The sequence below is a fragment of the Somniosus microcephalus genome, chromosome 24 (genome assembly GCF_052327205.1).
Source record: "Somniosus microcephalus isolate GS21.2 chromosome 24, FLI_Smic_1.0, whole genome shotgun sequence".
NCBI lineage: Eukaryota > Metazoa > Chordata > Chondrichthyes > Squaliformes > Somniosidae > Somniosus > Somniosus microcephalus.
The window spans coordinates 41900057-41913646 of NC_141010.1; the positions used below are offsets into that span (position 1 = coordinate 41900057).

The window sequence follows — 13590 nt, forward strand, 5'->3', positions numbered from 1 at the left end:
CTAGAGAGACAGCTTGCTGATGCCATTTTTTAAATAAAGATTTATCCTAATACTTAAAATCAAAGATGGGAAAAATCCAATATTTTTGGCACAGGGACTACAATCTTCTAAAGGTTGTTACGGGTCATTCTCTTTCTACCAAATGTAGTTCACAAACAGAGCAAAATGGGCTGGCTTCTTCTTTAGAATTTCTTTCTCTCCCTCTTCCCTTTGCTTATCAAGATGATGGTGCTCAGATAGAACATTTCCCTCTTTGTAAACTACCTCCTCCAATTTTCCTTAATCCCAGTATAATCCCAGTATAATCAAGAGTTCCCACACTTCCAGGATGGTTACTCTGAGTGAAGTGATCCCATTGTGCTCACTTATGGGTACTTTGCTTCGGGGACACACATCCATCAGGTTGAGACTGTAAACTCGATTCACCTCGGATTACAAATGGTTTTTATCTGGGTTGGATTTTTGCAACCAAAACATTAAATGTGAGGAGTTTTTCCCAGCACACGGGGCAATTTTAACCTAACCTAACCCGCCCGGGGGGGCGATCGGGCGAGACGTAAAACAGGCGGCTGATCCGTTTCCATCAGATTAGCGCTGGGCGGGTTAGGTTAACATGAGCCCCATGGTCTCGTCCAATCTTACATTTTACTCTCATTGTATCATGGGCACTTGGGATGTTTTAGTACGTTAAAGGCACTATATAAATGCAAGTTTTATTGATAGAATCGTACAGTACAGGTCATTCAGCCCATCGATTCTGTGCCGGAGAACTAACCAGGCCTGACTGCTTAGCATCTGAGATCAGACATGTCCATAGTAGTGTTATTGTTGTACTTCATGATCCACCTTTCTGTCATGATTAGGGCAGTTAAAACAAAGACAAAAGTATCCTCTGGCATTCTATAGACAATCAAAATCAATGAAAGGGATGGTCCCAATTGTTACATGAAGTACAATTTGTAAAATAGGAAATTTATCTTCACTGACTAAATAAATTTCCATTTTAATTTTTCAACAATATAGGTAGCCAGGGATCAACACTTTTTCTGAAACTAAAGATTTGCTTTAACGAATTTGTTATTCTTTGTCTCCAATAACATCAGCATTAGATTTCCCCCAAAAAATCAGAATTACTGTCAAGTGGAAAAACTCGAGTGTAAAGGTCAACCATACCTTCAGGGCCAAGTAGAGGAGAATGATTGGAGTTCTTGTTGCTATTTTCTTCAAGCAAAAAAGTACTCACTGAATTCATTTTGTAATTGGTGTAAAATGAAGTAACTGTGGATCAGAAGGAAGGGGTCGTTGTAACCTATAGTCTATTAATAAACAGACTGGGGTTGAGCCATATTGTCAGGTCATTACTGCAACACACGGGTTACATTGGCCCAGATATTCCGATCACAGGCCTCCCGCGGGCGGAGGACTGCGATCTGGAAAAATCTGCGCCCTTCCTGAGGGCTCCAGGGAGGCGCACAGTTCCTCTGTTGGGCCTCTCCAAACTGCCAGTGCGCAGGGCCCACGTATCCCAGGGGCGCAGGTAGTTCGCAGCATCCCTAGGATCACGTGGGCCAGGGGGAGCCAATCAAAGAAGGGAATCTCCCTTCATACATTTGACAGGAAGACCTGTCAAATATATGAATGGAGATCACCCCCAAAACATAGTAAAACTTTAAATAAATTTTTAAAAACCATCACATTTTTAAAATGACTTGAAAGTACAATAAATTAACTTTTAAACAAAACTTTAAATTTTTGAAAAAAATAATTAAAGTTTTTTACGGAGCTAAGAAGAAACTTTTTTTAAAAGTATTTTTAAATGATAAAGCAGTGGAAAAAAATTTTAAAACTTTTTTCAACTGGTGCAAGAATTGTAAGGGTTTTCTGTGGGTGGAGGGTCTCCAAAAAGCGGAACTCTCCGCCCGCAGAGGCCATTCTCCCGGGCAGCCGGAGGATCTGTCAAGAGCTTTCTTGACAGATCGGAAATGCCGGTTTCCAGCGCATCCGGCCCATTGTAATTTATATGTCTAACCACTGACTTTGGACAAGAAGCTGCCTTTAACAGGACACTGCAGCAGATGGTCCATTGCTGTTTTATGTAAATGATTCTGGTTCCCTGCCAGTTTCAGCTACATGGCGCTATCAGAGTTGAACACTGATACTGACCCTAGGTCCCGCTGCAAACATAATTGGTTATGTGTAGAAGGTCAGGACACTAAATGTATCTTCTGCTCTCAGCTTTCAGTCCCAATGGAATTGCAGCAGAAATACCGCTGATCTTCACTGGTATTAAGGGCTATAAAGTAACCACACCGACTGTTAAATGAAAAGAATGCTGTCAGGACTGATGCACACATTGGGCTTTGGTTTTATGCCTGCAAGCTTCCTTTAGATTGAACTCCCACCTAGCAGCAGTCGTTAAAGGCTAACCTTCTCTACATGGGTACTGGTCACATTAGTCCATATCTAGGGTTGCCAATCCTCCAGGATTGCCCAAGACTAAAAGGTTAATCTCCTGGACACTATTGCAAGAAACCCAGGAGTAATATCATAGGGGGCATTAAAAAAATTGTGTGTTTATTTCATTTTCTTCAAACACTTTTTTTTGTTAGTTATTGGAGATGGGGTGGGGGAGGGGGTGAAGGCTGAGAGCAGAAGATGCATTTTGTGTCCTGATCTTCTGCACATGACCAAGTCGAGAATCATCCGATCGGGTAATGAAGAGTCTGTTCACTTTCTAATTGGCTTGGAACAGCGGTGCAGCACTGGGATGGATGTGTTGGGCAACCAATCGACCAAGGGTGGGAGTGCGGAGGGGGGGTGGTTGGAGGAGGGACATCAGTGATGAAACCTGCAGGAGTACATCCAACCAGAGTTGGCATCGCTATCCACATCTCCAATCTTTATACCGATCTCAATACTCCATATCTGTATATGTTTGAAATGATGTGTATTCTTGGTGTGACAAATAGCACATTGACGTGCTGGTGTGGATTTGCTGGTTAGGGAAGAAATCAATTGGTGTAAAACATGGTATGATTCCCCGGAGAGATCTAACCTACAATTTCAGCAGTATCTGTTTGGCTTGTTTGTGCAAAATTCAGTGCAGCAAAACAGATGTAAAACCATAGGATAAGGGCCTGAAGAGGCGTGTATTTCAGATTCTGTGCACTAATGGTAATTTCCTCCATTAACCCTATTTATAGAGCCTTTAAAGATCGGAAGGCCCACATTCCCTGTAATGACGCATTTTATTTCTGATGATTTCAGTTTGGGTTTTGAAAGAATCATCAAGCGGAGGTGGTTTACTCTCTGTAGCCACACTTCACACTGTCATATTGTCAAGCCAAGTGGAACAATTTGGCTTAACTTGATTTTGAAATGAATTTAAGATTTCTCCCGGTCACATTATTCAGCAGATCAGTAGTTTGGATACAAAGCTTCACCTCATCTAATGTTTGTATATTAAAGTTAAGAAGGGACTGCCACATAAAGGACTCCAGTTATGTGGAGGGACGAGAGAAGCAGGGATTGTTCTCCTTAAAGAAACAGAGGTGTGATTTTTAATAGAGGTGTTCAAAATTATGAGGTTTTGATAGAGTAAATAGGGAGAAACTGTTTCCACTGGCAAGGGGGTCAGTAACCAGAGGACACACAAATTGGCAAAAGAACCAGAGGGGAGATGAGGAGAATTTTTTTTACGCAGTGTGTTTATGATCTGGAATGCACTGCCCAAAAGTGTGGTGGATGCAGATTCAATAGTAACCTTCAAAAGGGAATTGGATAAATACACGAAGGGGAAAAATTTGCAGGACTAATTAAATGGATCTTTCAAAGAGTTGATGAGCCAAAAGGCCTCCTTTTGTGCTGTGTGATTCTATAGTCTAAAATTTTACGACTTGCATCTCTGCACTTGCTGGTGCCTCTCAATTATTCCTTGTTCCGATATTTTCTTTGGCATAAATTTTGTGTTACTAATGTCCTTTTGATTATGCTTTCAGACATAGAATCATAAAATCATACAGCACAGAAGGAGGCCATTCAGCCCATCGTACCTGTGCTGGCTCTTTGGTAGAGCTATTCAATTAATCCCACTCCGCTGCTCATTCCTCATCGCCCTGTAATTTTTTTCCCCTTCAAGTATTTATTCAATTCCCTTTTAAAAGTTACTACTGAATCTGCTTCCACCATACTTTTCTGGTAGTGTATTCCACATCACAACAACTTGCTGTGTACATTTTTTAGCCCCGTCACGTCACCGCTGGTTATATTGCCAATCACCTTAAATCTGTGTCCTCTGGTTACCTACCCTTCTGCCACTGGAAAACATTTCTCCTTATTTACTGTATCAAAACCATTCATGATTTTGAACACCTCTTTAAAAAAAAAATCTCCTCTAAACCTTGTCTGTTCCAAGGAGAACAACCCTAGCTTCTCCAGTCTATCCATGTAACTGAAGCCCCACATTCCAGGTCCCATTCTGGTAAATCTCTTCTGCACCCTCTGTAAGGCCTTTAACATCCTTCCTAAAGTGCGGTGCTCAGAATTGGACATAATACTCCAGCTGAGGCCTAACCAGTGTTTTATAAAGGTTCATCATAACTTTCTTGCTTTTGTACCCTATTAATAAAGCTAAGGATTTCATGTGCTTTTAGAACAGCCTTCTCGACTTGTCCTGCACCTTCAAAGATTTGTGTACATACATCCACAGGTCTCTCTGTTCCTGTATCCCCTTTAAAATTGTACCATTTACTTTATATTGCCTCTCCTCATTCTTCTTACCAAAATGCATCACTTCTCTGCGTTAACTTTCATCTGCCACTTGTCTGCCCATTTCACCAGTCTGTATGTCCTGAAGTCTGTCTATGTCCTCCTGAAGTCTGTTACTATCCTCCTCATTGTTTACTACTTTTCTGAGTTTTGAGTCATTTGCAGACTTTGAAATAATGCCCCGTAAACCCAAGTCCAGGTCGTTAATATATATCAAAAAGAGCAGTGGTCCTAATACTAACCCTTGGGGAAAACCACTGTATACTTCCCTCCAGTCTGTCACGGTTCACCACCACTACTTTTGCGAATGTGTGACCTTTTTACAGTGTTAACAAATCTGTGCTGACTTTCATTTATTAGCCCATACTTTTCGCAAGTGGCAATTAATTTGCCCTGGGTTTTTGTCTCTAAAATTCTCCCACCACCGACATTAAGCTGACTGGTCTGTAATTGCCAGGTTTATCCCTCTCCCCTTTTTTGAACAGGGATGTTAGTTTTTTAGTCCTCCAGTCCTCTTGCACCTCCCCCCATATCTAAGGAGGATTGCAAGATTATGGCCAGACTCTGCAATTTCCACCCTTACTTCCCTCAGTAACCTAGGATGCATCCCATCCAGACCATGTGACATTTCCAATTTGAGTACTGGCAACCTTTTAAGTACCTCCTTTATTTTTATCCAATCCAATATCACTACTATCTCATCCTTTACTGCTACATTGGCAGCATCCTATTCTCTAGTGAAGACAGATGCAAAGTACTCATTTAGTACCTCAGCCATACCCTCTACCTCAACAAGATCTCCTTTTTGGTCCTTAATTGGCCCTGCCTTTCCTTTGACTACCCTTTTACAGGAAACTTTGTGATATCCGGCACCGACGGGACCGGCGTGTTGCCGATCTATCAAAACTGCCGGACATACAAAGTTAATGTTGAAGCATACGGAGGTTTTCATCTCCGTATCTGACAACAAACACTATTGCTTAGCAACAGCTTCTAAAGAGTCGGCTGCAGCTGCAAGCGTCTCTAGCTGAAGCTGTTGCTATAGCTACAGACCTTGCATAGAAACATAGAAGATAGGAGCAGGAGTAGGCCATTCGGCCCTTCGAGCCTGCTCCGCCATTCTACGAGATCATGGCTGATCATCCAAAGTGGCTGACTGGGAAAAAAAAAAGAACGAGATCTAAAAAAACTTACAGAAAACTGCTCCTGATTTTTGCCGTTAGATCGAATATTCCGGACATACAACCTCCGGATAAACCAAAGTTTCCTGTACTATTTATATGATTACAAAAGACTTTTGGGTTCCCTTTTATGTTAGCCGCTAATCTATTCTTGTATTCTCTCTCTGTCCCTCTTATTCCCTTTTTCAGATCTCCACTACTTTCTGTATTCTGTTTGGTTCTCCACTGTATTATGAACCTTACATTTGTCACGAGCCTCCTTTTTCTGTTTCATTTAATCTCTATTTTTATTCACTCGGGAAGCTCTAGGTTTGGATGCCCTTTTCCCCCTCGTGGGAATGTGTCTAGCCTGTACCCAAAGCAACTCCTATTTGGAGGCCTCCTATTGCTCAATTACTGTTTTACCTACCAATTTTTGATACCAAACCACCTGGGCCAGATCCCTTTTTCAACCCATTGAAGTAAGCCCTCCTCCAATTAAGTATTTTTATGCCCCTCATAAACCTCCTACTGCTTCTTGGATTTTGAGCCCAATTCCGAAGTATGTTTGGGACATTTCACTACACTAAAGGTGCTGTTTAATGCTGCTGTGTTTCCCCATTTTCAGATTTGTGTCGGGCGAGGAGAGGAAACCAACGGCTTTTTCAAGGTTTGCAGCGGGAAGAAGAGAGGAGTCGTGCCAGTGGACATTCTCGAAGAAATTTGACACTTTTTAAATTTCTAGCCTAAGCATGGCCGCGATCTCTTCTAAACAGAAAATATGCAGAAAGTTATATACTGAACATTTAGCTCATTTATAGCATCCGTGTCCCACATCGGAATGTTGGAGATTGGTGGGCCCAGAATAATACAAAATGGTGGCTCTGTCTATGCGGAGCTGTAACGCACACTTTGCACTCTGTCATCACATTCCCAAACTCATAGCATAAGAACCGAACGCTCACCTTGGATTATGGTTAAGCGATGGTCAGGACACATTTTGCACCAGCTTTCACTGTGTTGTCCACTCTGCCCTTCTTTGAAACACTGTACATTTAAAAAGCACCAATATAGTCCCTAAGGCCACTTGCTATTTGTCCACCGTTTATTGTTGATACACTTTGGGAGCTGTACCAAATTGAGCCATTTCTTCTGACACATGACGACAAATGTCTAGTTGACAATGAGTCGACCTTTTTGGAACTTTTGTTTGGCTTTCTACAAACCAGTCATTTTGACATTGTGCAATAGTGTAAAATGTGTGATCGCAAATCAGCAGCCTGTTCCCCGCTCTCGCCCGTTCCCCGCTCTCGCCTGTTCCCCACTCTCGCCCGCTCCCCGCTCTCGCCCGCTCTCGCCCGTTCCCCGCTCTCGCCCGTTCCCCGCTCTCGCCCGTTCCCCACTCTCGCCCGTTCCCCACTCTCGCCCGTTCCCCACTCTCGCCCGCTCTCGCCCGTTCCCCGCTCTCGCCTGTTCCCCACTCTCGCCCGCTCTCGCCCGTTCCCCGCTCTCGCCCGTTCCCCGCTCTCGCCCGCTCTCGCCCGTTCCCCGCTCTCGCCCGTTCCCCACTCTCGCCCGTTCCCCACTCTCGCCCGCTCTCGCCCGTTCCCCACTCTCGCCCGTTCCCCACTCTCGCCCGCTCTCGCCCGTTCCCCGCTCTCGCCCGTTCCCCACTCTCGCCCGTTCCCCGCTCTCGCCCATTCCCCACTCTCGCCCGTTCCCCACTCTCGCCCGTTCCCCACTCTCGCCCGCTCCCCGCTCTCGCCCGCTCCCCGCTCTCGCCCGTTCCCCACTCTCGCCCGCTCCCCGCTCTCGCCCGTTCCCCACTCTCGCCCGTTCCCCGCTCTCGCCCGTTCCCCGCTCTCGCCCGTTCCCCGCTCTCGCCCGTTCCCCGTTCCCCGCTCTCGCCCGTTCCCCACTCTCGCCCGTTCCCCACTCTCGCCCGTTCCCCGCTCTCGCCCGTTCCCCGCTCTCGCCCGTTCCCCACTCTCGCCCGTTCCCCACTCTCGCCCGTTCCCCGCTCTCGCCCGTTCCCCGTTCCCCGCTCTCGCCTGTTCCCCACTCTCGCCCGTTCCCCGCTCTCGCCCGTTCCCCGCTCTCGCCCGTTCCCCGCTCTCGCCCGCTCCCCGCTCTCGCCCGTTCCCCACTCTTGCCCGTTCCCCGCTCTCGCCCGTTCCCCACTCTCGCCCGTTCCCCACTCTCGCCCGTTCCCCACTCTCGCCCGTTCCCCGCTCTCGCCCGTTCCCCGCTCTCGCCCGCTCCCCGCTCTCGCCCGTTCCCCGCTCTCGCCCGTTCCCCACTCTCGCCCGCTCTCGCCCGTTCCCCACTCTTGCCCGTTCCCCGCTCTCGCCCGTTCCCCACTCTCGCCCGTTCCCCGCTCTCGCCCGTTCCCCACTCTCGCCCGTTCCCCGCTCTCGCCCGTTCCCCACTCTCGCCCGTTCCCCGCTCTCGCCCGTTCCCCGTTCCCCGCTCTCGCCCGTTCCCCGCTCTCGCCCGTTCCCCGCTCTCGCCCGTTCCCCACTCTCGCCCGTTCCCCGCTCTCGCCCGTTCCCCGTTCCCCGCTCTCGCCCGTTCCCCGCTCTCGCCCGTTCCCCCCGCTCTCGCCCGTTCCCCGCTCTCGCCCGTTCCCCGCTCTTGCCCGTTCCCCGCTCTCGCCCATTCCCCGCTCTCGCCCGTTCCCCGCTCTCGCACAAAAAGTTAAAATTACCCTCATTGTGTGATAGAACATTGGGGTTGATTTTAACCCAGAGTGGGTTTCAGGTGTGTGATTGAGTGGGGAGGGGGAGAGAAACTATGAAACCTGCACACTGTCCTAAATTTCAAGCCCTGGGTATTTTAACTCCCGGGCAAAATTTAAAACCCGCTGGTCCACTTGCCACCCAGAACAGACATGAAGAGCTTCCAGATAAGTGGTGAGGAGGGGGTTTCTGGATGGTCTTCCAGCATGGTGGCTGTGACTTATCCTAAGGGCCTCTACTATCTTCAGACTTGCTTCTGCCAAGCACGATAGCCCTCGTAGCCTCCCTGCTTAGACTCCAGTTAAAATTACATCGGGATCCTGTTGACACGATGGGACCCCCGATTTGCCTAATTTTACGAGGTTCCCACCTGTTTCAGGTGGGCGCCTCATCCGTCTGCAAAGCCCTGCAGGTTAAAATTGTAAATGGTCGGGATCAGAGTGGATGAGTAACCTGCTCGTTTTTTAACTGCCCACCCGCCCGATTTCCCCCAGACATGTAGGGTTAAAATCAACCCTGTTGACAGGAACTGTCTCCAGATTCAGCCCAGCCAGCTGGAAGGAAGCTTTCTTCTTTCCATTAGCTAAGAGTTCCAAAGTGAAATGAGTTCTGGCAACTCGGTCTAGTTCTCATTCAATGAAGTCCATTGTCTTTGAGCTAATTGGCATCAATTTGGCAGCTGAAAAGTAACAACGTTGGAAGAATGTGGACAGTAAATTCAAGTATTGGGTAGCTGTTTTGAGTAATCTGGTTGCTTGACACAATCCTTCTGTGATGCTGCTGGAAGCCAAGGTTCATGGCTATCTAATACAGCCTTTACTTTTCACAGTTTTAACTGTGATGAGTTAAGGCTAAAGGGATCAAGGGGTATGGGGAGAAAGCAGGGACAGGGTACTGAGTTTGGATGATCAGCCATGATCGCATTGAATGGCGGAGCAGGCTTGAGGGGCCGAATGGCCTACTCCTGCTCCTATCTTCTATGTTTCTATGAATACAACATAGGGCTCATACTTCATTCCTCAAATCTCTGTTCCAACTTTAGAAGAGAATTCACTGTTTCAGCACTGTAATAGTTTATTTTTTCCAGCGTGATTATGGCCTCTCCGAGCAAGCTTGTCAAAGATGGGACAATTAACGCCAAATCTGTGAGCAGCTGGATGGAGATCTCCCAAACTCATTTCATTTATGCCCTGGAGCAAATTCAACTCCGAGTCCCAGCTGTGAAATAATAGTCTTGTAGCTGACATGGTCATTTGTTGTTTGTTCCCTTGAAATGCCTAATCATTTATCTTAATGCACAAATCTTGGGCCAAGCTAGTCTAGGTTCTCAAAATGGCATCTTTCCTCCTGAATCCCGCAGGCAAATCTTAACAGCTATGAACTCCCTTTATTTTTTATTACAGATACCATCTAAATTGATGCTTATTGACTTGAGCAACATTACAGTCAGTAGACTTTTCAAGTGTGGAACTCATTGTGAACACTCACCTCTCTGCTACATTAACAGAGGCATTAACCCATGTCAAATGAAACCTTGGTTGAAATATGAAAGAGGGGAATTTGATACAGGCTCGTTATACATCACAATAAGTTCCAGACTTCAGGCACTTAACTTAATGGAAATGAAGTAAATTTCATCACCCATTAGAAAGTAGTTTCAACAATTAAGAACTGAAGATTGTAAATATCATTGGCTTTCCCTAATTACCATTTAATTTTTCTGACTGAATGAGGGTTAGTACTTTTAAGCTTCTCTGCATCAGTAACACAGGTTCTTTAGCTCGGAGTTTATAGTTGGCAGTGAAGGCCAAACCCTGAGATCAGTTTTAATCAAGGACTCCCATATAGCTCATCTTGTACCTTTTTACATTAAAAAAAAAAAAAATCTTGCCCCACCCCCTGTGTAGTCATTGTGAAAAGAAATGGTTACAATCGGATGGTTTCTATAAGCTTGACGATGAAAAAAAATTGTAATGTGTAATGTCCAAATGTGTTGTGGATAGGTTGTACTGGCATGAGTCAATGTTTTGGGAATAGTGTACAGGTGCAAAGGGAACCAACTCCTTCACTCCAAACAGCACACCCCTCACCCCCCCCCCACCCCCACCCCCACACACAAAAAGTGTTCGTTGAAGATTTGACTATAAGGTCATAAGCACCTAATCAATGGCCTCTAGCTAAACTGATTTCACTGAACTTCATCACGTAATCACTATGGAGCAGGGATGTTTTAATACAGTATTCCTAATGCAGGGTATGGGAATATAGACAATGAGTAATCATTTGGTTTGTTGCCCAGGAAATGGGTGATCGTGAGATTGCAGGAATTATAACTCGGATACCTTGGAGTTTTCAAATATTAGATTAATGGATTCTAAATGTCAGTCATTGATCAAAGAAAGGGGTTGAAATTGTGCTCAGGGATATTATCTGTGAAAGCCCTAATATTTTCATCTAAAAATCCCCTATTATTCTAATAAGGGCATCAAAATAAACGGGTTAAAACTCTTGTTACAATTGCGGCCAGAAGAATTTCATAGGGCTGTGTAATCATGTTCATTATTAATATTGCACAATTCAATTTCAGTCACCAACATCAGAAGAGCAATTGCATATGGAGGTATTCAAATTGTCTAGAATTCTGAGCTGACCGAACAGCTTGCATTTATATAGCGCCTTTAATGTAGAAGACTGTCCCAAGGCCCTTCACAGATGTGTGAGGAGGGAAATGGGTGCCAAGCCAAAGAAGGAAATGTAAGAAGGGGTGACCAAAAGTTTGGTTAAAGTCATGGATTGTAAGGAAAGTCTTAAGAGTAGAGGGAAGTGAAGAGGGGAATGGGTTTAAGTGGGGAATTCCAGAGCTTGAGGTCTATGCCTGTCTAATGACTGCAAATACAGACCTTGAAAAGTGTTGTAAAAACAATTGGAAATTTAAGTAGTTGTAGCAGATTCTGATCATGTAAAGCCACAACCATTGACAATATTACACGGCTTCACACATGCATCTTTTAAAAGTTGGATAGGCAATTCTTGAGTTACCTTAAAAGCTCTATGCCTGACCTAACTTTTACACCTCAATGAAACTGCTTATGTTGGGCATAAAGAAACATTACCCAGAATCTTATCTCTCTCCCATTTTGTACATCAGTGGAGTTAAGGTTAATTGTTCCCATCGCAGCGTTGCCAGTAAAATTAATTTGCCTGTTGTCATTTGAATGTTATGCTTGTTAGAAAATTGTTAAGTCTGGTGTCTTGCTGTTTTCTGTAACAATCCTCTCTATTAGCCCTGCGAACTGGTTTTTGGATGCTCTCTATCTATCTCTGTGAGCATTGGATAATGTTAGTACAGTTTTTCAAGCATTGATCAAATGCGGGGCTAGGAGGAGGCGGAGTAGGAAGACATATGCAATGTCTGCAAGTGCAAAACTGCAATCAGCAACAGCGAAGAGAAGGATTTAAAACATTACTGCATTTAGTAGATGCTGCCCAGAGGCGACAGCAGTGTCTAGACGATTGGTGTCTGTACCTAAGGTCCAGGGGTGCACGGTCAAGGGGGAAGGAAGCGGGGGCGGGAGGAGTCTGTACAAACTTCATATTGATCGCTAGGCCCCTGATCCGCATGGGCAGATGAAAGTGCTTTGAGAATTCGTACCAAAGGTTATAGGGATAGCAAAAGCAAGGCCCTGGGCAAGTTAATGGCAAGGCTGCATAGTAACCGTGTGAGAACCCACACTGCCGATCTGTGCCAGCGTGCAATTCTTGTAACTCTGCTGCATTCAAGGATTGCTCTGACTGTCGCTGTTACTGTACCTAATTATGTCACAGAGAAGCATCGATGGCGAGTGTAGAAACACCTCGGAGACAAGATTGTCCAGCACTCCCAGGAAGAGGAACTGTGGCAATGAAAAGTCAGCAGGAAGGAAGAAACAGGAGGGGAAAATAAAATGTCTTCATTTCACACAATCGCCACTTCAGAACAAAAAGACATACTAGAATATATATATATATATATATGTGTAAAAAGAGGTTCTTTTCTGTGTGGTTATATTAAAGGTCAAACGAAAGCAATAAAAGCAAAGAGAACTGAGTGGTCTAGAAATACTGTTGTAAATGGACATTTAAATGCTGCATGTTACAAAGGGTATTTAAGTATATATTTATTTTATGGAATCATTTAAATGTATTAAAAACTTAAAGTGTTATCTAAATATTGACATGGAAGATGATCCCAACCTGTATTGATCACACATATGTTGTTTATTTCCTACAAAGTCATATTTTCAGAAGCAACATCATGACCCTTAGCCTAGCCTATTCACCACCTCATAATGGGCTTTAGAATGATCCGAGAGGATGAAAGGTTATGGACTGTTCGGAACATGGGAAGAGGAGAAGTCCGTTCAGCCCCTCGAGCCTCTTCTGTTAGAATCATCATAAACAGTCTACTCCTGACCTCTTCAATGTCCCTTTACCTTTAATCTTCTCAGTCCATGCTTTCTCCTGTTGTTCTGTCACAAACGGGCGTGTGTGCTGTGAGGAGGATGCCGAGAAACTCCAGGATGATTTGGACAGGTTGGGTGATTGGGCAGAAGCATATATAACGTCGATAAATGTGAGGTTATCCACTTTGGTGGCAAAAACAGGAAGGCAGATTATTATCTGAATGTCAATAGATTGGGAGAAGGGGAAGTGCAACGAGACCTGGGTGTCCTTGTGCACCAGTCGCTGAAGGTAAGCATGCAGGTGCAGCAGGTGGTTAAGAAGGCAAATGGTATGTTGACCTTCGTAGCGAGAGGGTTTGAGTACAGGAACAAGGATGTCTTGCTGCAGTTGTACAAGGCCTTGGTGAGACCACATCTTGAGTATTGTGTGCAGTTTTGGTCGCCTTATCTGAGGAAGGATGTTCTTGCCATGGAAGGAGTTCA

General features: G+C 45.2%; 1 protein-coding gene across 1 annotated transcript in view; it reads left to right on the top strand.

Annotated features, from left to right (window-relative positions):
• LOC147101272 (SH3 and cysteine-rich domain-containing protein 2-like) overlaps nt 1–12752 on the top strand; it is a 145996-nt gene extending 133244 nt beyond the window's left edge. The window contains exon 11 of the mRNA XM_085966563.1: nt 6556–12752. Within this exon, the coding sequence (XP_085822689.1) occupies nt 6556–6654 (99 nt within the window). The 3' untranslated portion in view covers nt 6655–12752. The remainder of the gene's footprint in view (nt 1–6555) is intronic.
• Nucleotides 12753–13590: the final 838 nt, after the last annotated feature.